The sequence below is a fragment of the Macaca thibetana genome, chromosome 7 (assembly GCF_024542745.1).
Source record: "Macaca thibetana thibetana isolate TM-01 chromosome 7, ASM2454274v1, whole genome shotgun sequence".
Lineage (NCBI taxonomy): Eukaryota > Metazoa > Chordata > Mammalia > Primates > Cercopithecidae > Macaca > Macaca thibetana.
This window is the reverse complement of record NC_065584.1, coordinates 31,702,941-31,729,234: the sequence shown is the minus strand read 5'-3', so window position 1 is coordinate 31,729,234 and position 26,294 is coordinate 31,702,941. Positions and strand designations below refer to the sequence as shown.

General features: G+C 41.8%; 2 protein-coding genes across 13 annotated transcripts in view; both read left to right on the top strand.

Moving 5' to 3' along the window:
• Nucleotides 1–26,294, top strand: part of IFT43 (intraflagellar transport 43) — a 315,828-nt gene that overhangs the window by 124,210 nt on the left and 165,324 nt on the right. The window lies entirely within an intron of this gene.
• Nucleotides 1–26,294, top strand: part of TTLL5 (tubulin tyrosine ligase like 5) — a 291,140-nt gene that overhangs the window by 229,371 nt on the left and 35,475 nt on the right. For 7 of the 12 annotated variants that reach the window (XM_050798669.1, XM_050798668.1, XM_050798667.1 and 4 more), the window contains 2 exons: nt 6,159–6,241; nt 10,627–10,748. The exons of 1 other annotated variant lie outside the window; for it this stretch is intronic. In XM_050798669.1, coding sequence (XP_050654626.1) covers nt 6,159–6,241; nt 10,627–10,748 — 205 coding nt within the window. Of the gene's footprint in view, nt 1–6,158; nt 6,242–10,626; nt 10,756–26,294 lie in introns of those variants that run through there. 4 more of the 12 variants (XM_050798666.1, XM_050798661.1, XM_050798671.1 and 1 more) reach the window with 2 other exon arrangements.

Genomic DNA, 26,294 nt, shown 5'->3' with positions numbered 1-26,294 from the left:
TATGCAGTATATTTATAAAATGGAGTCCTATGTGCCTTTACTGCACGAAAGTTGACTTCACTAAATGTTTCATGATTTGGTTTTGGAACCTGACCCTAATTAATAATGTTCTAATTGTTATTTTCTAAGGATTAGCATTAACTTCAATTTCAGAATCATAATCCCTACACTGAGAGATAAAAGGAAGAGGCAGCATATACCTGTCTGTGTGTGTGTGTGTGAGTGTGTGTGTGGATATGTCGAAAGTTGCAGGATACTTAATCTATGAGTAAATGTTTGGTAGGAAAAGTCAGGGTATGTATTTTTTATTTTGTTTTGTTTCTTTTTCCTTGGGAATTGAAAGAGATTGGTTATCACTGTATTTTATAAAAACGATCAGGTTTGGGGGTGTTTTCAGGACCTTCACAGATGCAGCCATGTCTGTTTTGCCACAGCCCTGGTAAGGTCAGCATTTGTAGCTCTGCTCTTCCTGTAAAGTCTTGAGCATTTTCCTTTTGTGAGTCCTTTCTTCTACAGAAAGGTCATCTCTGATGTGGTGGCATGAGTCCAAGATAAACTTATACTAAACCATTGAAATAGAAAACTAGTACCCCTGTGTTGGGGATGTGGAAAGCCTTGAAAAGAACCCAAACAGAAATAATATAGCAGCAAACCACAGTCAACCTTGTGAAGTAATGAACAAAACAGACCTTAAAGAAAGCATATCACTTTCAGAAAAGTTTCCACTGATCAAAATAATGGGCAAAAGAAGAACAGAGGAAACCACAAATAAAGAAATGAAGATCCACGAGAAAGCATGTCAGAAACCTTACCAGCAAAAGGGATAGTGGGGATACTGCTCATTATAACCCTCCTGGACTGCGTTTTATATATATATATATATATATGTGTGTGTGTGTGTATATGTTATATAGTTTTATAGGCTGGCTATATGGTGTGGTCTTGATGCCAGTGGAATTCCTAGCCAGCCATTTGATTGACTTATATTCCTTAGAGACTTGTACTAGAAGAAATTTTTCAAAATAATTAATACAGGGAGTAATATCCCTAGAAGATGAAATACAGGCATTTCATCTTATAAGGATATTATTTGTTTTTAATGCATCATTGAACAACTTCTTTGAAAGGCTCGGGAGAGCTGTTCCCTCAGAGTAGGAATAATGCTCATGTGAGATGCTTTCTCAGACCTCAAACAAATGGCAGAGGCAAGATGAGTAGGTAGATGTGAAGCAAGTGAGTCAAATTCAGGGTTAGGAACTGTACATGTAATATTTAAGGAAACTCTATAGCTGCCAGCTGTGAACATGTCCCAAGGAAAGAGATTTTGCCTTCATAGAGAGGAGCATGCGACTATTCATTGAGTTCTTCAAATTCTTTTTTGCTACTATATGTGGTCACGTTTCTTATAGTTTTTCAGTGGCTAAATTAATCAGGCAGCCTACTCTGAAGCCGTTTTTGTTTTGTTTTGTTTTGTTTTTTTCTTCATTTTTTTTTATTTTGAGACGGGAGTTTCACTCTTGTCACCCAGGCTGGAGTGCAATGGCGCAATCTTGGCTCACTGCAACCTCTGCCTCCTGGGTTCAGGCGATTCTTCTACCTCAGCCTCCCAAGTAACTGGTTTTACAGGCGTGAGCCACCACGCCTGGCTAGTTTTCTATTTTTAATAGAGATGGGGTTTCACCGTGTTGGCCAGGCTGGTCTCAAAACTCCTGACCTCAGGTCCACCTGCCTCAGCCTCCCAAAGTGCTAGGATTACAGGCGTGAGCCACCACACCTGATTTAAGCAGTTTTTAATAATCATTGACAGTTTATCCTCAGAGAGGAACCTAAATAAGACCATTACCACAGCTGAGATTGTAGTAAGTCTCTTACTCTCAACCTTTAACTACATCAAGCAGCTTCCCATCTCCCAGACAGTTGCGCCATTTCCAGGAAGAACAATTAGGGACTAGATATTCACATCTATCACTCTCCTCATGTTTGAACTCTAAATAACTTTTGTGTAATGTAAAGTTAATGGCACCTTTTTGTTCCATCTTTTCAGTATTTCTTATTGTCAAACTCTTGATACTGCTATAACTCCAGTTTTTCTAACTTCATCTTTAGCCACTTCTTTATATTCTGGTGTACTATGACCAGAGAACATCAGATAATGAAGCTGTATCAAACACATAATTAACTTTATACATTCAGCTATTCAGAGAGAAATTGATTATAATTTCAATAAAGTAGGTGATTCCAGTTGATTTTACACTTAGGAAAAGATGGGAGAAATGTCACTTCAGTCGGTTGCAGTTCCCATGGGCCTTTCTAATAGAAAGAGCATCCTACTGCACTGTCACTTTCATGCTTAAAGATATATATTTTAGGCCAGGTGCAGTCACTTATATCTATAGTCCCCACACTTTGGGAGGCCAAGGCAGGCAAACCGTGTGAACCCAGGGCTTTGAGACCAGCCTGGGTGACATGACGAAACTCTGTCTCCGCAAAAAACACAAAAATTAGCCAGACATGGTGGGACTACTAAACCTGTAGGCCCAGCTACTTGGGAGGCTGAGGTAGGAGGATCACCTGAGCCCAGGAAGTTGAGGCTGCAGTGAGCTGTGATTGTGCCACTGCACTCCAGCCTGGGTGACAGAGTAAGACCCTATCTCAAAAAAATAAAAATACATAGTTTATACAACATGATCCCATAATACAAGCCTACTTTTCTAAATACAGACCTACTTCATTTGGTGCACAGTTGAGCAAATCATTCTGACACTGGCAGAAAAGTACATATTAGATTTATTAAGAGATAACATGTCAATCTCAAATGTGACATCTCTTCCTAAGGGATCTTAAGAATAATTTTTACTATGAGATTTTTGTCTTATAGGTTGCCAGTTAATTACCTTGTAACTTTAATAGCAAATTGCTGTTAACTTCCAGGTTCAGAATGCCTATGGCCATTCTTCTGTAGTTTAGCACTAATATTCCAGACTGATGTTGCAGTCAGTGAGTCATTCATTTTGATATTTCTGTATGTAGATAGACTTACAGTGAATGCAGAGAGTGTTAAGCAATGTTCCTAAGTAAAAATGACAATACTGCTAATAGTCAATGTATATTTAGTCCATGATATAACACCAGTCACTGCTTAGATGTGCTTTATATTCACCATCTTACTTAATCTTCAAAATCCTGTAAGGTAGGTCCTGTTATCCAGGTGTTACTCCCGACGTAACTCCCGATGTAAATATTTCCTAAAACATGTATTCCCAGGAAAGCAGCAAAGAATCATTGCAGGGGCAAGTGCAAATTGACATACAGGCTCTAGACAAGCTGTGTTTCAAAAGTTCTCATTTAGAGGAAGGTTGTCCAGAAGTTGGAATATATTTTCCCAAGGAAATGATGTTATCACAACAAAAGCATATTTACCCATAATGTGCCTAAAGTAGTAATAACAGACCTAAACCATTTTGTGCACCAGTGTTTCCATGGAAAAATTCACTCAAGAGTTTCCCCTTGGATTGCTGTGGACACATTTCTACATCACAGGGAGAATAGGGACTCTATGCTAGAAACAGTAGAATCATTAGAAATGTTCAAATTCTGAATCTGTGGTGGCCTCCAAGGCCTTTGATGGGAGTTTATGGGAGGGAGGAGGATGGAAGAGTGAGTGAAACTGGGAACCAGGGGCCATAGGGTTAGAGGATCTTGGGAAGGGAACAGGATAAAACCTAAGAAGGTGAAGGGTGGATTGGGGGTTCCAGAGAGGAGAGGGAAAAGTTTCAAGAGTTTTAGGGACCCAGAATTCCTTGAGTCTAACCCCCCAGGGACTCTTCTAATCCCTCAGGCAGTTTTCTATTACTCACTACCAGTTTCTTCTACTGACCCAAAGATTTTGCCAGCTTCTTCCCCCCTCTTTTTTTTTTTTAACCACTAATACTTTGTGAAATTGAGACCAGCCCAGGGCTTTGCTCCACTCAGCTGCTCCTGAAGCAAGCACAGTGGCTCTAATGGTTTTTAACTTCTGTAAAGGAAAGAGCTTATCTTAGGCCCTCCAGAACTTTTTCACTTGGACATGAAAGAGCAGACATCAGCTACAGATGCTTTGGGAGAGTTTTCGGGTCCCATAAGGGGCTGAAATAAAATGCATGAGGATTTCAGATGTGGCTCTCCAAGGCCAAGGCTGATAGGAAAAGAGAGAAGCCTTCTGCTCCTTTCTCTCCTGCCTCTGTGGCTCCCTTGTCCTCAAAATGAAAGTGGAAAGGAGAGGGTAGGCCCCAAATTGCTTGCCAGAGGGGAGGGGCTATGAGACAGTGTGATCCTTGCGCCAGTGCTGGGCTAGAATCTTCTCAAGCGGCATGCCTCTTTCAGGGATGTAGGGACTATATGGGTACCTCAGACTCCACCTGACTCTCCAGGTGCACCTTATACCACTTTCCTCTTTACCTACTAGCCAGTGATGAGATGAATCACCTGGGCACCTGGGGCACTGTCCCCAGGCCCACCTGGAAAGCTGTGATTAACAAGTGACCCCAGGTCATTCCTGTCAAAGACGTTCAGCAAACACTGCCTATCCCCACCTCTATCCTATCCTCACCCCTATTCTATCCCCACCCCTATCCTATCCCCACCCCTATCCTATCCCTACCCCTATCCTATTCCCTTAGCTGGTCTTCAAAGGTTCCTAGGACATTCCAAGCCCCATTCTGCCTCAGAGCCATTATATATGCTATTTCCTCGTGAACCGCTCTTTCCTCTGCCTCCTCCTGGCTAATGCCTACCTCTCCTAACTTCATGACTCCCCTGAAATCTTATTTCCTCAGAAAGACCATCCTTGACCACTGTCCTCATCATCTCAACCAGGTTCCCCTGCCTCGTTCTCATAACACTGTGTGCTTTTTCTCTTTAGCACTTAGCACACAGTTTGTGTTTTATGTATTTGCTTTCATGTCTCTCCTCACTAGTACAGAACACAGGAAATGCTTAATAAATATTTCTTGTGTGAATGAATGACTGGAAAAATAGTTTCAGGAGAGAGATACTAAAGGTTGGATTGGATGTTGCTCAATAAAAACAAAGAATTGAGTGTGTGAAAGCTTTGATCTCCCAGGTACAACTTTTACTCATCAACTAAAAATCAAGGCAGGTGGACCCACAAAAATATTATATTATAAATATACAACAAAAATATTACAAATATTTCAACAGAATTTATAAATATTTGATGTGTGCAAAATACAGCAGCAGTGAATAAGACCAATACAGTCTCTCATTATGGAGCTTACATTCTAGCAAGGATGATGGATACTAAGCAACCAGTTACACAGTTTCATAAGTATAATTTTGAAAAATGCAAAGAAAGAATTAGAGCTGTAAGAGCCTATAACAGGGAGGCTTGACTTGGGCTGTAGGCAATCAGACCAGTTCTGGGATTTCTGAGACATGTGGCTCGGGAACCTCTGCCCAAAGAATCAAATATACTCTGTCGTATCTCTTGTCAAAGTTGGCACGAGGGGAGATGCTATGTACATTTCTCAATCTCGGGATTATTGACACCATGGAGTAGATAATTCTTTGGGGCATTTTCCTGTGTGCTGTGGGGTGCGTAGCAGTATTCCTGGCCTCTGCCCGCTAGCTGTCAGTAGCACCCCACAGTTGTGATATAACTGGAGATGTTTTGACATTGCCGGATGTCCCTGGTTGGCTCAGGGGACGCATCATCTCTCCCTCCCCACTTCCCCAGTTGAAAACCACTGTTCCACATGAGACTTGCGCTTTTTTAAAAATGTGTTTTCATATGATTTATGTAAGTCAATGCCAGAAACATGATTTATTCATTCAATAAACAACTATTTATTGAGTACCAGTTATGTGTCAGGCACTATTCTAGGCACTGGAGACACAGCAATGATGAAAGCCCATGCTCTCGTGACGCTACATTTCAGTAGGAAGAAATTAACAATAAATCTCAAAATATATACTATTTCAGAAGTGTGGAGGTTGCTCATAGTTTTCTCTGATAAGGTGACATTTGAACAAAGCCTTGAAGGAAGCGAGGGAATGAGCCACAGGAGAAGCACCAAGAACAAGAAGCGAAGCCATCAGAGGGCCTGCGCCTAACCTCACCTTTCCGCCTGCAGGTCTGACCAAGCTCCTTTGTGTTTCAGAGGGTCCTCCGCAGATGCGCAGCTGAATGGACTCCAAAGCAGCCTTAACCCTGCAGCCTTTGTGCCCATCACCAGCTCCACAGGTTAGTGGGCACCAGCTCTTCTGAAGCTGGATAGGTGACAGGGAAGGTGTTGGGCTTGGCACATTCTCTCTTCTGCCTCCAAAGAGAGCCTGAGTTCAAAGAATGAAACATCCAGCCTCTTAAAACATTGGCAAATGGGCATTTTTGTTACATGCTTCTTTCAAATAATCTTGGCAGCCTAAAATAGGCATTTTCTGGAACTAGCTTGGAGTAAATGAAACCTCACAGTCTTGTAAAATGCTATCAGATTTGCAGCATTTAATAAAAATGCCCCATATTGACTGGTATTTCACTGCTTATGTTGTATTTCCACATGTTTTATCTCTCACTTAATTCTCACACAGCCCTGTGAGTTTGATCTTATCCCCTCCACATGAGGAACAGGCTCAGAAAGTTGAGGGCTTGTTGAAAGTTGTGCGTGGATGCAGAACTGGAGCTCTGCTCTTTGATCTACGTGTTGTGCCAATGCCATGGTCTGTGGACAGGTTGTTACTGACAGCCTGAAGCCTTTCAGTGTAGGTGCATACAGATAACTTAGGCGGTGTTTGGTCCAGAGATAGTTTTCTATGAATAATAATTAATAAAAATGCACTGATAAGTCAGAAAATGGAAAGAAAAACCCTTCAATTCAATTGAACAAGTATTTATTATTGAGTATCTACTCTAGAGAAAATAACGTGCTGGGCACTGAGATGCACGCAGGGTGAGCAAGGCAGTCTGCTCTCAGGGAACTTAAAGACTCAAGGAGATAGAAAAGTCAGCAGGGAATGTGCTGCAAAGTGGGTATTATTGCATGCCTCAGACACACAGAGTAACAACAGACAACATTGACTGAGGATTTGCTATGTGTCAGACACAGTTCTGAATGCTTTATGTGTAATAACTCACTTGTTCACTGAACAGGCACATAATGTAGAAACTTTATTCCCCATTGACGGCTGAAGAAATAAAGGCACAGGCAGATTATAAAACTTGTCTAAAGTCTCACAACTAGTAAGCGGTGGGGCAGTATTTGAACCTGAGCAGTCGAGCCCAGATCTTTAGGGACTGGGTACAGCTTCCTAGAGGAAAAACATCGAAGCTGACACTGGAATGTGGACGAGTCAGCCAGGAGAGGGAAGGCATGGGCAGAAGGAGTTCTAGGAAGAGAGAACAGTGCAAGCAAAGACCTGGGGGGAGTGAAAACGGGCTGTGTTCCACAGGCTTCCACGGATCAGTGTGGCTGGGGACTGGGGCATGAGCAGGGAGTAGAAAGAGAAAAGGTTGCAAGGTAGTAGGGCCAGTTTATGTTTATGAGCCATGCAGGGAACTTGGTCATTGCCCTGACAGCAATAAGGAGCCATCGAGGAATTTTAAGCAGGAGGGGGCTGGGTGGTTAGGGGTCAGGGATTGACATCATACACCTTAAAATGATTACAAGATCTCTGGGAAGCTCAGGCCAGGTGCAGTGGCTCATGCCTATAATCCCAATGCTTGGGAAGGGCAAGGCAGGAGGATCTCTTGAGACCAGCCTGGGCAACAAAGTGAGACCCTATCTCTACAAAAAAAAAAAAAGTTTTTTAATTAGCCAGGTGTGGTGGCACATGCCTGTAGTCCTAGCTACTCAAGAGGCTGAGCTGGGAGGATCACTTGAGCCCAGGAATTCAAGGCTGCAGTGAGTTGTGATCCTGCCACTGTACTCCAGCCTGGGTGACAGGGCAAGACCCTACCTCTAATTTAAAAAAAAAAAGCAGCCAGTTACTTGACTACATCCTGGGGATAATTGTATGTATCTCATAGGCTTATAGTGAGGATTAAATGAAGAAGTATATAGGGAAGGTGCTATAACTACTGTAACTACACCCAGGCCACTACTACCTCACAACCCTCTCTCTTTCCACTCCCTGCTCCTGCCCCAGTCCCCAGCCACACTGATCCCTGGAAGTATGATAGGAGTATAAGGATTTGTTCTCCACTGAAAATTTTAGAGCCTGAATTCAAGAAGTACTTGATGGGTAGCTACTCACCTCACTCCTCCAAATGAAAAAAGAAAAGAAAGAATTACTAGAACATGATAGTTACTATATTTTTAAGAAAGTAAACTTTCACCTGGGATTGTTACGGACTGCAAAGTAATGGCACAAGGGAATCATGGCCAAGTGTGAAGGATTTCTGTGAGATAACCTGTTAGAACTTCTCTCCCTTTGGCTCTTCATGTTTGCTTCAGCTGGAAAGATTCGCAAACCCAAGGAGATCCCTGACTATACTTCATTTGTGTGTCTAATTGATAAATTAAGTGTTGAATTGAACTTTGCATGCACTCCAGCTAAGCCAGTTGGAAACTTGGGTGGTCAGGTGGGTCATACTTGCAGCATCTTGACCGTGAATTAGTGTTTACTGACTTGGTAAAGTTATTTAGAAGATTTTGTGGCACTCATACTGAACTTGGTGTCAGTATGAAACCACAGAGCAAGGAAAAGAAGTTGTATTTCTTGCTGGCTTCTCATAGTGACTTTTCCCTGCTGATTCTACCTTATGGTAACAAGCAGATCATTCTTCTTACATTGTTTAGGTAGTTTATTACTTACTGCTTTTGTCACCGAGAGACTCTGGGCCTCTGAACTTTTTGGGTTTGTTTCTACTCTGATTTTTCTAGTGTTCCTGATCCTTAGTTAAAGAAACACTGAGGTGCATGATATAGTAAGCTTCAGGCATTTTCCATACTTCCCAATGAACATTTTACTTTCACAGCATTAGTAACTGAATCTGTTAGTTATTTGTACAACTAGTAAGTAACTGCCAGGCACACCAACGTTTGAACTGCAAATCATTTGTTTTCTATATTACAAGTAGATTTCAAGCCGTTCTAGGGGTTCAGAAGGATATCCTACAAAAAGGAGATTAGGTTGCTAGTAGCAGCATTTTTCTGTAAACCCACAAGAAAGAAGAATAACTCTCATAATAAGTCTAAAAGTTTACACCTCTGCCTGAGACCTGGTAAGTGTGTGCCTATGTAGGAATCCCTGAACCATCTTTGAAAGGCATTTAGCCCATCTGGTCCAGTTAATTCAATCCATTAAACATGATATTGAGTCCATGACTATAGCAGAAGTCTGTTTTCTCATTCTTTAACTCTTCCCGTAAGTCTTGTCAGCCAGGCTTTCGGCTCTGTGAGTGTTTCTCTAGCAGTCTGAATGAGATAGTGGTTCATCCTGGGGGCACTGCTGAAAAACAACTCAGAGTCCTTTCCTGTTGATGGTGGCTTAATGGCATTCTTGGTATTATGAACATTAAATGAGATAGTGAATTGAAAGCTCCTAGCAGAGTGCCTGGAGTACTCCATGAATGTGGCTTTTCCTTGACTTTCCAGCCTCAGGCTTTATATTTGTAGTTTGCTATGGAAGGGAAGGTTTAGAGTCAGCAAATATGGAAACTTGAGAAGGAAGCTGGAGTGAGAGCTCTTGGCCCAAAGCCAGAGTCATTGGCCTTCCTTCTTTATAACTGTGGTGTTCTTCTTGAGTTCTGAAGTGGTGATGGTAAACTAAAATAGCAGAGAGCAACAGATTAGATAACTGACATTTCTCTCGTGCTGATTTGATAATGTAAACTACCATTACCGTAGGAGTCTGAAGCCACAGCAGCTGCCCTCATCCCTGCCCCTTAGCTTCTGCCTAAGCCTTTCCTGTTCTGGAGCCCAACCTCTCCCTCCTTTTATTTTTAAGCTCTTACTAGTCTGCAGTTGGTGGAAGGGACCTTACCACCTTTAGAAAATCAATGATGGATTTCATTTGCAAGCAGTGAGCAGTGTCCTTATTAAATGTTCTCTGTTTCTGGCCCTAGTAAAATGCACTATAGCTTTGTGCTTTTTGGATGGGGATGGAGCAACAGCACATCAGTGTGATTCTGACTGCCCACTTCATTGGATCCCTGAGACAAACAAGAGAAAGGAACATTATTATGTAGTAAACGCCGTGGAGCTAAAACCCTAAGGATCTAGATGTCACTTTAACTTTCAAGTGAAATTACTTGCCTGGCAGCTCTCAACAGAATGACCTATTTTCATGATCAGATTCTTACTCTTTTCACCATGTGTTGTATAGTTTTTGGAGCTCCTGGGTGGATCTGGAGTATAATCGCATAAAACTGAAAATAAGGAGTGTCCTATCCCCCTGATTGCTCCCGAGATTTTCTCTCCAGAGCCAGAGGGGTAAGAATTTGGGTTGATCACCCACTTTTACGCTGTTCGAAAGCAAAAGAGAGACTGTGAATTGGAATTTGGCAGGAAGTGGGGTGGCGGTATCTGGGGGGACAGTGATCCCCTTAACCTAGTTTTAGGTTTTACCTTGTGTCCTTTGGGCCAAAATCAAACGTAGTGTTAAATAGGGATTCTTTTTTCCATTTTTCAGGATCTTTGGACGCTCCCCAAGTTATTTTCGCCAGATCCAAACCCTTGCCCACACAATCTGGAGCCCTTGCTACAGTTATAGGACAGAGAAAATCAAAGTCGGTGAAGTCAGGGCCAATTTAAGGTAACAGTAAGAATAAGAGCATATTTTTATCATTTTCACTTGCTGACTTTATACTACAGCAAGAGACTTAGTAGCTACCAAAAGAAGGTCTAGCTTCTCAAAATGACAGTGAAGTTGGGGCTTTATAAACCAAAGCTTAGGAGGACGCTCCAAAACTGGGTCAAAGTTGAGCTCCGAACAGTTTGCTCCTATAATGGTCTACCAGTAGGTGGCGCTGTGGCAGTAAGAACTTTCTCAGAAACTATTACTGGAGGCTTTTGTTTTAAAATACGAGGATTTTGAGACAGTTCAAATAAAGAAACTAAAACCATAATTGAGTTATCACAAAGTATAACATAATATATGGGAAAACATGATATTTGAAGGTCAAGTTGCAGTAGTTGCAAAAGAGAATGGATATTTATTATTAAAGAAGGCTTTTAGACTAGAATTTATAAACTGGACTTTCAGATTATGGGAGGGAGGGAGGGAACACATTTTTTTTTCAAATTTTGGTGAGGTTGATGAATTGTGTTTTTGCTGAGTTACTTAAATAAACATATGCTATAATTAGCAGCAAAACAAACTATAAACCTCATCCTCCATCCAACTAAAAAAAGCTCACACATTGAAGGCATGGTCTAACTTAATTTTGTGAAGCTGTTTCCACACTTCACCAGCACTGCCATCAGTATTTTGTTCCCAGCCATGGCCTTCAAACTTTTCCAGAAAATTCTGAGAAACTTCAAGGCTTTGGTAATTCCTTTCCTCTTTGTTCTGCCCTGCACACTAAAGCATTAATGGCTCACCTGCCACGAGGCTAATACTCTTCTTACCTCTGGGGGAATATTTATTAACTTATTTGAGAAGCATTATTCATCAAAATACCCCAGGAGTGCAAAAGAGAGAGGAAAATTGTTTACCCACCACAGGATTCATTTACATTGGATCAGCAAGCTGCAAATATCTTTCCCTAGCCCATCTAAACTCTTTCCAGAAAAGAATGAGAAGAGAGAAGGGAACACCAAATCCATGGCTTGGTCATCTACCAAAATGTACCCGAGACACTGAAAACAACCAGAGTTCTATTGGTAATTCTTAGCCAGTGGCCCTTTAATTCTGATACTAAGCAGCCTGTCCAATGATGAACAACTAATAAAATATAGAAGACTAAAGCAAGAAGGTCAGTATTTCCCTCAGGAGACTGGCAGCCAGAAGAACGAATGTGACATCAAGCTCCAAGCTAAACTGATGGCCTGCCAAGAAGTACTCATGTCCATCCGCTTCTAGGACTGTGATACTTGGACCTGCCACAGTTATAATATCACTTTGCTTGAACCTCGTTCATTAGTATCCTTTACAATCCACCCTGAACATTACATGGCAAAATGGGACAATCAGCAAAAGAAGCCTTGGGAAAGAGCCCGTTTCTCAACATTTTGCTCTCTGTTGCAGATACAGCCCTGCTGAGCCTGAGCTGTGTATAAGCTAGGGATGGCTGATGCTATGCTTTGTGATTAACTGAGGCGATGAGACAGCATGTGTGTATGGATAAAGAGGACAGAGTGGGTCAGAGGGTCTCAGAAGTCCAGCTCCTATGGTGCACCGTCACTGCTGGGAAGCTGCAGAGGCAGGCCCACCAGCCTGGCATGTGGCCGATGGCAGTGGGCTGCATCTCTTGAGCAGAAGAATTAGGTCATTTACAAAGTGAGGAAGCAGAACCCCACAGGTCTCAGCCCATCACTGAAGCATGCTTTCTTTTTATTGCAAATGCAGGGTAGACAGCAGAGGTCCCTTCAACCATAATCACAAACGAATGTCATCACCAGCCATGACAGTCCTAGAACCTCTTCATATGTGGCTTTGGAAAGGCAGTCAGTTTAGAGAATTTGAGTTGTGTTTGCATTACATGTTTTATAAAACTGAGAAAAGCATCAGTTGTCCTTAATAGAGTAGAGGGAGCTATGCCGAAGGATATTAGGAACAAAGCCTGTGTATGACCCCTGTATGCTACCCAGGGCAAGTGTCATATTTACAGATCTACATTGTTCTTTGTTTTCTTAGATTATGTATTTGTTCATCAGAGGGCTAATTATATTAACTATATTTTCTTATTTTCTATATTTTTTTGTTTGTTTGTTTTTTTGAGACAGGGTCTTGCTCTGTTGCACAAGTTGGAGTGCAGTGGTGTGGTCACGGCTCACTGCAACCTCCGCCTCTTGGGATCAAGCAATTCTCCCACCTCAGCCTCCTGACTAGCTGAGACTTTAGGCATGTGCCATGATGCCCAGCTAATTTTTCATATTTTTAGTAGAGATGGGGTTTTGCCATATTGCCCAGGCTGGTCTCGAACCCCTGGGCTCAAGCAATCCACCTGCCTTAGCCTCCCAAGGTACTGGTATTACAGGCGTGAACCACCACACCTGGCCATTTTCTATATTCTTAGTGCCCTGGCATTTGGGATCCTTGCAGACCCAGGGGAAAGAGTGCCTTTCACAGGGCTAGTTAATTCCTAAATGTAATAACAACTTGTCCATGAGCATACCTTTTATACGCAAACCAGCCAGTCCCAAGTACCTACTCTCAACCTCCTTATCAAACTTTCACACACCAACTCAAAATTTCCCCTGCCCTCAGTCATCTCAGGGCCAGGTACCAAGCAACTGGATACCATCCCTGTACCCCGAAGCCCCTGGAATTATCCAAACTAGCCAATCCAGCCAATCCAAAGCTGTTTAATTGCCCTGCCTTGCCTTTCCTGGTGGAAGCCCCAGCAAAGGTTCTGACCTAGGCTTTTCCCCCCACTGCTGTCTTCTGCCTCCAGACTGACTCTGATGAGTTCACTGTGACCCTGATTAGTGTGCAGTGACCCCTCCCTGGGAGCCGTCAGAATAAACAATACCTTCCTTCCGAGCCTTGTTTCTGTTTTCCTACTGTGGCCACACCAGCTTCACCATACCATGTCCAGCATGTACATTCTAAGAACAAACATCAAGAGGACAAATACCTTTAACTTGTAATACCAGGAACCAGGAAGAAACATGAATTAGGTTTACATCACCCAGTTCTAAGCAACTGGGCATAGCACTTCATCCGTAGCCTGTATTACACAAGTGATGTTTTAACAGTATGTGTTTTGCTGGCATTGACCTGGCTGTAGCCACACAAGAAGGATGTGAATCCCTCTACATGGCAAAATCACCTGGCTGTCAGCCACTGAAGTGCATGCTTTCCTGTCCTGAGGCCTCTTGCATTTCATTTAGTAACTGTTTCTACATTCAGAAACAAAACTCAAGTATAGCTGAACAACGTGGTTGGAAGTGAGGAAGAAGGCAGCCTGGCTTTTAGTTTGGAGGAAAGAATAGGGGTCCTTCTAAGAATCCATCCAAAAGGGGTTCATTGGCCTTAAAGAAAACCAGAGAATTCCATTTCTGAAATGGATTAAGAAATAGGCTACGAAAGAAGATAACATCTGAAAATTGATATTTTTCTCTTGCTGAACTGGCAAAATCCCAAGAGAGGAGTGATGATTCTTCAGTTGTTAACAATTACTACTTTGTTATAAAGAGACACGGAAAGTACAGTGGCCCCTTTCTCAAATTACACTTACATTACAGAAGCACACACACCTCCTGGAAAAAAATGCCTGGCAGCCTGGATTGTTAGAGTTGTGCCTACCCCTGCATCTTGCTGCAGAGTTGTGTGGTCCTGTGTAATATCCATGCACTTTGGGCGGAAGATCTAGTCTATTCTTGCAGTCCTGAACTGGGCAAGTAACCAGCATAAGGCTGCCTTTCTTTCTGTGTTTATACATCTCACTCCAGGTTATCGATCTGTTCACTGTGAACCCACACCTTATAGCCACATACCTTTGCTTTACTGTCCTCATATCCTCAGGGCATAATTGCTCCTGAAAGTTCTAAAGAAAGAAAATGACATGCTAAGCCACACCTGTCTTTGGAAAAAGCAAGCTTTCCACACGGAAATATTTACACCTCTGCTTACCTGATCTGTGGAGTTTGAACCAGGTCCCAAAAAGTGTAGGTGGATAATGGCAGGGCTTGGAGAATGATGACTTGAAGTGTATTGCCCTGTTGGCATGATTTGTATTGATTTTTTATCCTTTATTCTTTCAAATTGTGATTATAAAGAAAAGACTCAGATTCTCTTAAGTCCTCAAAATGAAGAGCATCACTAAAACACTAAAACTAAAACAGTGGTCTCTTCTACTCCTTTGTTCTCGTCTTTTGAACATGCAGGTATTTCCAGTTTGCACCATAGGTGTCAAGGGGCTCCCTTCTCTTAAAACTTGAATCCAGGTTATGCAGGGCTTTTTGTTGTTGTTGGGGCGTGGGTGGTGGTTTTTGTTTCTGGTTTTTTTTTTTTTTTTTTTTTTTTTTTTTTGAGTCAGAGTCTTGCTCTGTCACCCAGCCAGACTGGAGTGCAGTGGCGTGATCTCAGCTCACTGCAACTTCCACCTCCCAGGTTCAAGCGACTCTCGAGCCTTCACCTCCCGAGTAGCTAGGATTACCGGCATGCGCCACCATGCACGGCTCATTTTTTTGTATTTTTAGTAGAGACTGTGTTTCACCATGTTGGCCACGCTGGTCTCGAACTCCTGACCTCAAGTAATTTGCCCACCTCAGCCTCCCAAAGTGCTAGGATTACAGGTGTGAACCACCGCGCCGCGCCAGCCTGGTTATGCAGTTATTTGATACCAGAGAGGAGTAGCTTGAATGTGTGGACTTGCCTTAGCTATAATAAAACATAGCCTCTATCCCCATTATAAAACGGGGAAGAAGATAGAAAACCAACCTGATTTTAAGATGATGAGGTGAAGAAAAGGTCAGCTGCTTAGAAGCTGCTATAGTAGTATTATTTAGTTGGTTGGTGTTAGAAGAATCACTCTCTTTTTTAATATCTAATGGACTGAAAAGTGAGAGTGAGGTATTTTCCTTCCCCTTTTATTTATTTGTAATTTGTTTCCCAGGGAAATTAAGACTTGTAACAAGCCCAAGTGAAGATATTTTGGAATGTGACAAGAGAGTTTTTTAACTTATGCATGAGCTTCAAATTATATTAGGCAATGAATTATTGATAGTTTTTAATCAGATATTGGAATATGGAATTTTCAAAATCACAACTCAGAAAAATGACCACTCACAGGCCTTCCATTTTATATTTATTGATCCTTTTTAGTATTCTCCAAAATTAATCATCATTGTGCATGTGTGCATGTATACTTATACTTCTCTTTCTGCAGAGGATTTGAGTGTCCACAAGAGCCTTCTGATGATCCAGAGGAGAGAGACCCTCAGTTTCCCTCTGGAAGGGAAGTTTTTGTGCATGAGCACAGGGAGGAATCAGCCTCGAGAGCCAGAGCTCATGAAAACCTGAAGCCTTGCTGAGAGAATCAGCAGCTCTACTGGCTGAACGGCAGCTCTGGTTAGCCCATCCCCATGGCCCGGTCATTTTCTGGCTCCTCCGCAGCCAGCTTCCATTGTTGTCTAGGCTGACAGCTCCGCCCTACTCATGATGTGACCTCTCTCTGTGGGATTGTTTCTCTCTCTCTCTCTTTTTTTTTCACATTCAGTTTTCAGAAGACAGAATCAGAATACTTCCCATTCATTCCTCCAGCAAAGTGCCCCTGGCGGGGGCAGAGCTCTCTCTCCCAGGCTTTAACTGACCTAAATAAAGTGGGTGGCAGCTGCCTTCCAGAGAGATGTCAGCCTGGTACTAGGGTAGTATGATTGTGTGATACAAAGCTGCCAGTGTATGCATGTGTGACCATTTCTTCAGATGGGATTGTAGTTAGGCAGGTACAGCATAGTCATTTCATGTCCAATATAGTGTCTTAAAATATAAAACGACATGCAATAAAATAACAAGATATAAAGAGAAAGTCAGGGCCAAAAAACAAGATAATTCCAATTTTTCAAATATCAGGCTAAATAAACTTATTGTCATTGAGGTGAAATTTGGTTCTAAGTCTCCTAATAGGCAGGGCAAACAGGGAAACATGATAAATTGGAGTATATAGTTCTCACAATCAAAAAGGAAGAAATGCTCCAGGGAAAGTCAAGATTTTTCCTAGTATTGATTCTAAAGGAAGTATTTTACATACTTTATATAGAAGACACCTAATAAAGTAGTAGTCAACTGCTAATGAACTATTAAAAAATAGTCAATAGTAGCTTCTCGGTCAACAAGCCAACAGAGCGCTGTGTTTCACATGCCTACTCCTTGGCATGGTGAACTATACAAAGATAAAATAGTATAGTACATGCCAATGAAGACAGTTTTGTGAGGGAACAAAAATAATATAGTCCAAGTCTCTTTGTGGTCTTCATAATCCAAGGGTAAGATAATGGTTATTTAGAGGATGGGGTGAATTGCATGTGTCTTAGGCAATCCTAAATATAACTTCTCTCAATTGATTGCTTGATAAGAACTAGTTGTGCTGTTAGGCAAGGATCCAGATACCTGGTCTTTTATCTTACTGTTTGAAGATGCATCTATTAATATATGCTTGGGAAAGCAGGTGGCAGAGGTAACATCTTCTGAAAGCTTTGGCAGCTAAGCAGTATTCTCTCTCTATCATGTGGCATGTTGATTGTCTGCTCCTCGATTCCCATACACAGTTTCCTCTGCCTAGGCACCATGTCCCCCCTTTTGCCCCCTCCCTCCCCAGTATGACTAATTCCTATTTGTCCTCAACCCCTTTTCTCCTGTCTAGCCCTGCCCTATGTTAATCTGATTTAGATGCTTTTGACTCTGCTCTTTAAAACTCTGTGATTACCTCTGTCATGGCTTTTACAACATTCTAGGATCTTTATGGTTACTTAACTGTTCCCTCTACTAAGCTTGGAATTTCCCGGAATGCAAGGATCAGGTCCAAGTGGACTCTGAAACTCTAGGGCCTAGCATAGTGCCCAGCCTGTAGTAGGGGCTTAAGAAGTCCCAATTAAGAAAACAACAACAAAAAATAATAGGGTGACAAAATAAATAACCAAAAATAAAAAGGAAATTCTGCTTGAATAGATGAATGAGTAAATTTTCATATTTCTGCCTTTGTTTATTCTTCTACTGACATTTGGAATACCTGCCTACATATGCAAATTCTTCCTGTTCTTAGGCCAAGCTCAGTGGCTCACACCTGTAATCTCAGTACTTTGGGAGGCCGAGGTTGGCAGATCACTGGAGGCCAGGAGTTCAAGACCCGCCTGGCCAACATAGCGAAACCCTGTCTCTACTAAAAATACAAAACTTAGCTGGGCGTGGTGGCACACATCTGTAGTACCAGCTACTCGGTGGCTGAGGCAGAAGAATTGCTTCAGTCCCGGGAGGCAGAGGTTGCAGTGAGCCAAGATCGTGCCACTGCGCCGCTCTAGCCTGGGTGACAGAGGAAGACTGTCTAAAAGGCAAAAAAAAAAAAAAATTATCTCCTAAGGATCCAGTTAAGTTTTTTGTTTTGTTTTGTTTTTGTTTTTGTTTTTGTTTTGAGATGAGTCTCGCTCTGTCACTCATTTATCTTGTCGTTTAAAAAATTCCTAGAGACCTACAATTTATATCACAAAGGTGTTGTCTTCTTTTATCACTGCTTGCTTTTTGGGTGAACTGTGTCTTCAATAAGACCATAAACTTTTTGAGAGCAGAATTAATATCTGTATGTTTCTTGAATCCCTAGTAACACCCAAAATGTTTCGTTACCTTGTATTATAGACCCTAAAGAAAAGAACACATACATACGTAAAACTTTTCTGAAAAATGGTCCATTTCCTCTGTTCTCCTAGATTTAAGTAAAATGCCTAACCTCAGAAGATAAAATCTTCTAATGAAGATTTCATAAATAATGCATTTTATTATTAAACAATCTTCAAAATCAGAATAACCTTCTTTATAAATTACCTGGTGCTTCTATCCCATTTCTTGCAATATTGTAAAACTACTTCCTGTAAAATAATGAATGATTGATCACTGCTCTTTAGATAACAACATCTGCTGCACATTCACAACCTTACTATGACTTGTTACATTGTAGATTTCAGTATGAAGATGTTCCATTTTAGACCACATTCAAGAATCTCATTATAAGGGAACAAAGTTAAAATGAGATTGAGTTTATTTGGAAAACATTAGCTTTCAGCTTTTTTTTTCCCCCTCTATACCACCTAACTAACTGGAATTGTTTATTGCACAGATCAGATTTTTCTTTTGAATACTGAACGGTCTTTTGTATTATCTCTGAATTCACCATGAATTCTTTAGGTTCCTCTTAAGTTGTATAGTACCTGAAAGTGAACACCACACTCTAATATTAGAGATCTGACAGGTGTTGAGCGTTGTGTAAAATTTATCATCATGGTTCTGGAGTCATATGTTACACTTTAAATGTGCACAGTATTCCCAGAAACAAAACCGAAGTTCTCTCGACCCTTACTTGTTACCTTCCTGGCTTCCTTTTGCTTCACAGGGCCATGTAGCATTACCACTGCTGTTGTCAGAATACCTAAGTTTTGTAAGAATTCCAGATTGCAGGGTGGAAAGATCATAACTATGAAGTTAGACTGACCTGTGTGGGCTCTGTCACTGCCCAGTTGGCAACTTTAGGTAAATCACTTAACCTCTTTCAGCCTCAGTTTCCTCATCTATACAATAAGCATAAAAATATCAATCCTGCAGGATTGGGATATAAAGATTATAGATTGCCTCAACAGCAACAGCAAAAATTCCTGTATAAAAATGGGCTTGAATACACATTCAAAGAAGATATGCAGATAGCTAGTAGGCACATGGAAAGATGCTCAACATCCCTAATCATAAGAGAAATGCAAATCAAAACCCATGGTGAGGTACCACCTCACACCTTTAGGATGGCTACTATTAAAAAAGCAAAAAATAAGCCGGGCATGGTGGCTCCTGCCTGTAATCCTAGCACTTTGGGAGACCAAGGCAAGAGGATCACTTGAGGCCAGAAGTTCAAGGCCAACCTGGGCAACATAGTGAGACACTGTCTCTACAAACAATAAAAACAATTAGACAAGCATGGTTGCACACACCTGTAGTCCCAGCTACTTGGGAGACAGAGGCAGGATTGCCTAAGCCCAGAAATTCAAGACTACAGTGAGATGTGATTGGGCCGCTCTGCTCCAGCCTGGGTGACAGAGCAAGACTGTCTCAGGAAACAGAGAGATAGAGAGGGATGAGGGGAAGAGAGAGGGAGGGGAGAGGGAAGAAGGGAAGAAAGGAAGGAAGGAAGAAAGAAAGGATGGAAGGGAGGGAGGGAGGAAGGGAGGAAAAAAGGGAGGGAAGAAGGGAAGGGAGGAGCAAAAACTAACAAGTATTGGGGTAGATGTGGAGAAATTGGAACCCCGGTGTACTCTTGGGAATGTAAGATGGTGCAGCCACTATGAAAAACATTATGGTGGTTCCTCAAACAATTAAACATAGAATTACTGGCCAGGCACAGTGGCTCATGCCTGTAATCCCAGCACTTTGGGAGGCTGCAACAAGAGGATTACTTGAGGCCAGGAGTTCAAGACCAGCCTGGGCAACATAGTAAAGCCTTGGTTCTACAAAAAATAAAAAAGTAGCCAGGCACAGTGGTGCATGCTTATAGTTCTACCTCCTTGGGAGACTGAGCTGGGAGGATCACTTGAACTGGGAGGTCGAGGCTGCCATGATCCATGATCATACCAGCGCACTCCAGCCTGGGTGACAGAGCGAGACTCTGTCTCAAAAAAACAAAAAAAATTGAATTACCATATGATCCAGCAATTTCACTCTGTGTGCGTATGCCCAAAAGAATTGAAAGCAGACACAAAAACAGGTATTTGTATCCTCCTAACAGCATTATTCACAGTAATCAAAAGACAGAAGCATCCCCAGTGTCCGTCAGCAGATGAATGAGTCAACAAAATGTGGGTCTGTATATTCAATGAAATACTATTCAGCCTTCAAAACAAAGGAAATTCTGCAATAAGCTACAACATGGAACCTTCAGGACATTATGCTAAGTGAAATCAGCCAATCACAAAATGACAAGTACTGTATGATTCCACTAATACAAAGTATCTAAAATAGTCAGAATCGGAAAGGTAGAAAGTAGAATGGTGGTCAGCAGCGGGTGGGAAGAGAGGGAAATGGGACGTTTTTGTTTAATGGGCACAGAGTTGCAGTTTTACAGGATGTAGAATTCTGGAGATGGATGATGGGATGGTCGTGCAGCATGAATGCACTTAATGCCACTGAACTATACACTTACAATTGTTAGGATGGTAAAGTTTATGTTACATGTATTTTGCCACAATTTTTAAAGAAATATTATAGATTGTGTGTGTATTATACCCCAGATTAGGTGATTTTTTTTCTCGATTTTGCTTTTGAGGAAACTAAGGCGGAGAGAAGTTAAGTAGCTTGTCCAAGCCACACAGTCAGTGATGGAGCTGAAATTCAAACCCAAACAGTTTTTTTCCAGAATCTGCTGAACTGCCTCTTCATCTGAAAACTCTGGGCCCCTCAAGGTGATTTCATTTTATCAGCTTCCTTTCCTAATGGAGCTGAGCGGCTGGTGATCAGGCCCCGAGGCCTCCGCCTCCCCGCAGTGTCTGGTTGTTATCTCAAATGGCTCATTAGGGGGATGCCTGGCAGTAGGGGGCATATGTAGTTTAGGCTGGCTGTCTCTTTATCCAGCGATTTAACTTTCCCTTATTTAGATGGAGCCAGGCGTGGAAAGGGAAAGATAAGGAGCAAGGTGAGCTTTCTGCCTCTGCTCCCCTGGGTGGTGGTGATGGTGGTGGTGGTGATAGTGGTGATCTTTCCCACATGCCCGAACCGCCTTTGAAGGGACAGCAGTTCTGATTGGCAGAGGAGACATGGATGTGGATGAAGCTCTGCAGCAGAGGGTGGAGCTGAAGTGGGGAGGTAGGAGGTGGGGGAAAAACGAGACGGCTTGGGAATCACCCCTGGATTAGTTAAGAGAACATTCCCTGCAGGTAACAGAAACTCAGAGAAATCAGTGGCAGGGTAAGTAAGGGATTTATTTTTCTCCCAAGTCAAGAAGTCTGGAGACAGGAGGTCCAGGGCTAGTGCTGCTCTTCAGAGACATAACTGAGGAGCCAGGCTGCTCTCTTTCTGCTCTACTAACTCTAATGCATTGGCTTTCATTTTGCTGGTCATAAGATGTTTCTGTTCCTACTGGCATTGTGTCCATGTTCCAGTGAGAAGAGGGGGAAGGGCAAAAGACAGATGCCAGCTCAATCTGTCCCCCTTTCAAAAACACTTTCTTGGAAGCCCAGCAGTTCTAACTACCATATCATTAGCCAGCACTGGCTCCCTTGCCTACTTCTCCTTAGCAACAGAGGTGTCTAGAGAGGTGGTCTTTTCGCTGGGCACATTGCCTTCCCAGTCAGATCTGGGCTCTTTTATTGAGGAAGAAGGGGGAATGGCTAATGATATACATCTACTGGTTTCAATCACAGCATGTTTCCTTTCCAGAGACTCCACCCCTGCTGGAGGGAGTTCGTCACACTTCTGCAGCCCCTCTACCACCAGCTTCTTGACTGCTCTAAATAGATATGTCGTTCCTTGACCCAAATTTGCCCCAGTCCTGTCTGCTAGTACATGGGGTTGGGGGTCCCTGTTACCTTTGGTTATAGTAACACATGAGAGCCGTCATGTTTCTGAAAGTGTTTAAAAGGTCACCAGAAATGAGGAAGATGGAAAAAATGAGCCATAGGGGAAAAAAGTACCCTATAAATACACTTACTAAAATTATAAATTTGCTCTAAGTACAATATAAATTTATGACATACCACATTCATTCACATAAATTATTTACTATTTGATTATCCTTCAGCTGAATAATGACTATGTATACTCTTAAATTATGGAGATTATTATTGTTATAACTTTAATTTTATTGTGATAGTAAATTCTGTTCACGAATGTTGTCTTCCTAAGATTTGCTCACAGTGCATGCAGCTGCTTCAAACACTGAGACAAGTTATTAATGATTCCTGTTCCATTCAAAGAAAAGCTTCTGACCAGGTGCAGTGGCTCACACCTGTAATCTCAGCACTTTGGGAGGCTGAGGCAGGCGGATCAAGAGGTCAGGAGTTCAAGACCAGCCTGGCCAACATGGTGAAACCCTGTCTCTACTAAAAATACAAAAATTAGCTAGGCATGGTGGCGCATGCCTGTAATCCCAGCTACTCGGGAGGCTGAGGCAGGAGAATCACTTCAACCAGGGAGTCAGAGGTTGCAGTGAGCCGAGATCACGCCACTGCACTCCAGCCTGGCTCCAGAGCGAGACTATCTCAAAAAGAAAAGAAAAGCTTGCTTGTGCTCAGGTCTTTGCTGAGATTCCCCAAAAAGAATAGGACAGGGGCCTGGTAACTTGAAAAATTCAAAACAGAAGTTCACTCAGTAGGATTGAGTCATAATTTTAAAAAAAGGATTTTAATCTAATAGTGAGTATAAAGCCACAGTAACCAAAACAGTATGGATGGACTAGAATTAAATGTCCAGAAATAAACTCATATATCAAATGATCAATTGATTATTCAGTGGACTAGTCTCTTCGACAACTATTCAGTGGTACCAAGACACTTCAGAGTCTCTTCAACAACTGGCACTTGAACAGTTGGTTATCCACGTGCAAAATAGTGAAGTTGTACCCCTGTTTTACATCTAAACAAATATTAACCAAAAATTGATTAAATGCCTACATGAAAGGGCTAAAACTATAAAATTCCTAGAAGAATACATAGGAATAAATCTTCACGTCCTTGGATTAGGCCACTGTTTCTTAGGTGTGATACCAAAAAGCACAAGCAACAACAAAATTAGGCAAGTTGGACCTCATCAAAATTTTTAAATTGTGTGCTTCATTGGATACCACCAAGAAATGTGATGGACAAGCTAGGTGTGGTGGTGCACACCTGTAATCCCAGCATTTTGGGAGGCCAAGACAGGCGGATCACTTGAGCTCAGGAGTATGAGACCAGCCTGGGCAACATGGCAAAATCCCATCTCTACTAAAAATACAAAAATTAGCCAGGCATTTTGGCTCACGCCTGTAAGTCCCAGCTACTGGGGAGGCAAAGGTGGGAGGAATGCTTGAGCCCAGGAAGTAGCGATTGCAGTGAGCTGAGATTGTGCCACTGCACTCCAGCCTGGGTGAGAGTGAGATGCTGTCTCAAAAACAACAACAAAACGAAATGTAAAAGACAGCCCACAGAGTGGCAGAAAAATATTTGTAAATCATTTATATGGCAAGGGAGTTGTATCCAGAATATATACAGATCTCTTATAGCCCAACAATAAAAAACCAACCCAATTTTTTTTTTTAATTTAAGTTCTAGGGTACAAGTGCACAATGTGCAGGTTTGATACATAGGTATACATGTGCCATGTTGGTTTGCTGCACCCATCATATTTCTCCTAATGCTATTCCTTCCCCAGTCCCCCACCCCCCGACAGGTCCTGGTGTGTGACGTCTCCCCGCCACCGCCCCTCCGTGTCCAAGTGTTCTTATTGTTCAATTTCCACCTATGAGTCAGAACATGCAGTGTTTGGTTTTCTGTCTTTGTGATAGTTTGCTGAGAATGATGGTTTCCAGCTGCATCCATGTCCCTGCAAAGGACATGAACTCATCCTTTTTTATGGCTGTATAGTATTCCGTGGTGTAAATGTGCCACATTTTCTTAATCCAGTCTATCATTGATGGACATTTGGGTTGGTTTCAAGTCTTTGCTATTGCGAATAGTGTCGCAATAAACATACGCGTGCATGTGACTTTATAGTAGCATGATTTATAATCCTTTGGGTATATACCCAGTAATGGGATTGCTGGGTCAAATGGTAATTCTAGTTCTAGATCCTTGAGGAATCTCCACACTGTCTTCCATAATGGCTGAACTAATTTACACTCCTACCAGCAGTGTAAAAGTGTTCCTATTTCTCCACATCCTCTCCAGCATCTGTTGTTTCCTGACTTTTTAATGATTGCCATTCTAATTGATGTGAGATAGTATCTCAATGTGGTTTTGATTTGCATTTCTCTGATGACCAGTGATGATGAGCATTTTTTCATGTGTCTGTTGGCTGCATAAATGTCGTCTTTTGAGAAGTGTCTGTTCGTATCCTTTGCCCACTTTTTGATGGGGTTGTTTGTTTGTTCCTTATAAATTTGTTTGTGTTATTTGTAGATTCTGGATATTAGCCCTTTGTCAGATGGGTAGATTGCAAAAATTTTCTCCCATTCTGTAGGTTGCCTGTTCACTCTGATGATAGTTTCTTTTGCCATGCAGAAACTCTTTAGTTTAATTAGATCCCATTTGTCTATTTTGGCTTTTGTTGTCATTGCTTTTGGTGTTTTAGTCATGAAGTCCTTGCCCTGCCTATGTCCTGAATGGTATTGCCTAGGTTTTCTTCTAGGGTTTTTATGGTTTTAAGTCTAACATTTAAGTCTTTAATCCATCTTGAATTAATTTCTGTATAAGATGTAAGGAAGGGATCCAGTTTCAGCTTTCTTCATATGGCTAGCTAGTTTTCCCAGCACCATTTATTAAAAAGGGAATCCTTTCCCTATTGCTTGTTTTTGTCAGGTTTGTCAAAGATCAGATGGTTGTAGATGTGTGGTGTTATTTCTGAGGCCTCTGTTCTGTTCCATTGGTCTATATATCGGTTTTGGTACCAGTACCATGCTGTTTTGGTTACTGTAGCCTTGTAGTATAGTTTGAAGTCAGGTGGCGTGATGCCTCCGGCTTTGTTCTTTTGGCTTAGGATTACCTTGTCAATGCGGGCTTTTTTTTGGTTCCATATGAACTTTAAAGTAGTTTTTTCCAGTTCTGTAAAGAAGGTCATTGGTAGCTTGATGGGGATGGCATTGAATCTATAAATTACCTGGGGCAGTATGGCCATTTTCACTATATTGATTTTTCCTATCCATGAGCATGGAATGTTCTTCATTTGTTTGTATCCTCTTTTATTTCATTGAGCAGTGGTTTGTAGTTCTACTTGAAGAGGTCCTTCACATCGCTTATAAGTTGGATTCCTAGGTATTTTATTCTTTTTGTAGCAATTGTGAATAGGAGTTCACTCATGATTTGGCTCTCTGTTTGTTTGTTATTGGTGTATAAGAATGCTTGTGATTTTTGCACATTGATATTTTATCTGAGACTTGGTGAAATTGCTTATCAGCTTAAGGAGATTTTGGGCTGAGACGATGGGGTTTTCTAAATATACAATCATGTCATCTGCAAACAGGGACAATTTGACTTCCTCTTTTCCTAATTGAATACCCTTTATTTCTTTCTCTTGCCTGATTCCCCTGGCCAGAACTTCCAACACTGTTGAATAGGAGTGGTGAGAGAGGGCATCCTTGTCTTGTGCCAGTTTTCAAAGGGAATGCTTCCAGTTTTTGCCCATTCAGTATGATATTAGCTGTGAGTTTGTCATAAATAGCTCTTATTATTTTGAGATACATTCCATCAATACCGAATTTATTGAGAGTTTTTAGCATGAAGGGCTGTTGAATGTTATTGAAGGCCTTTTCTGCATCT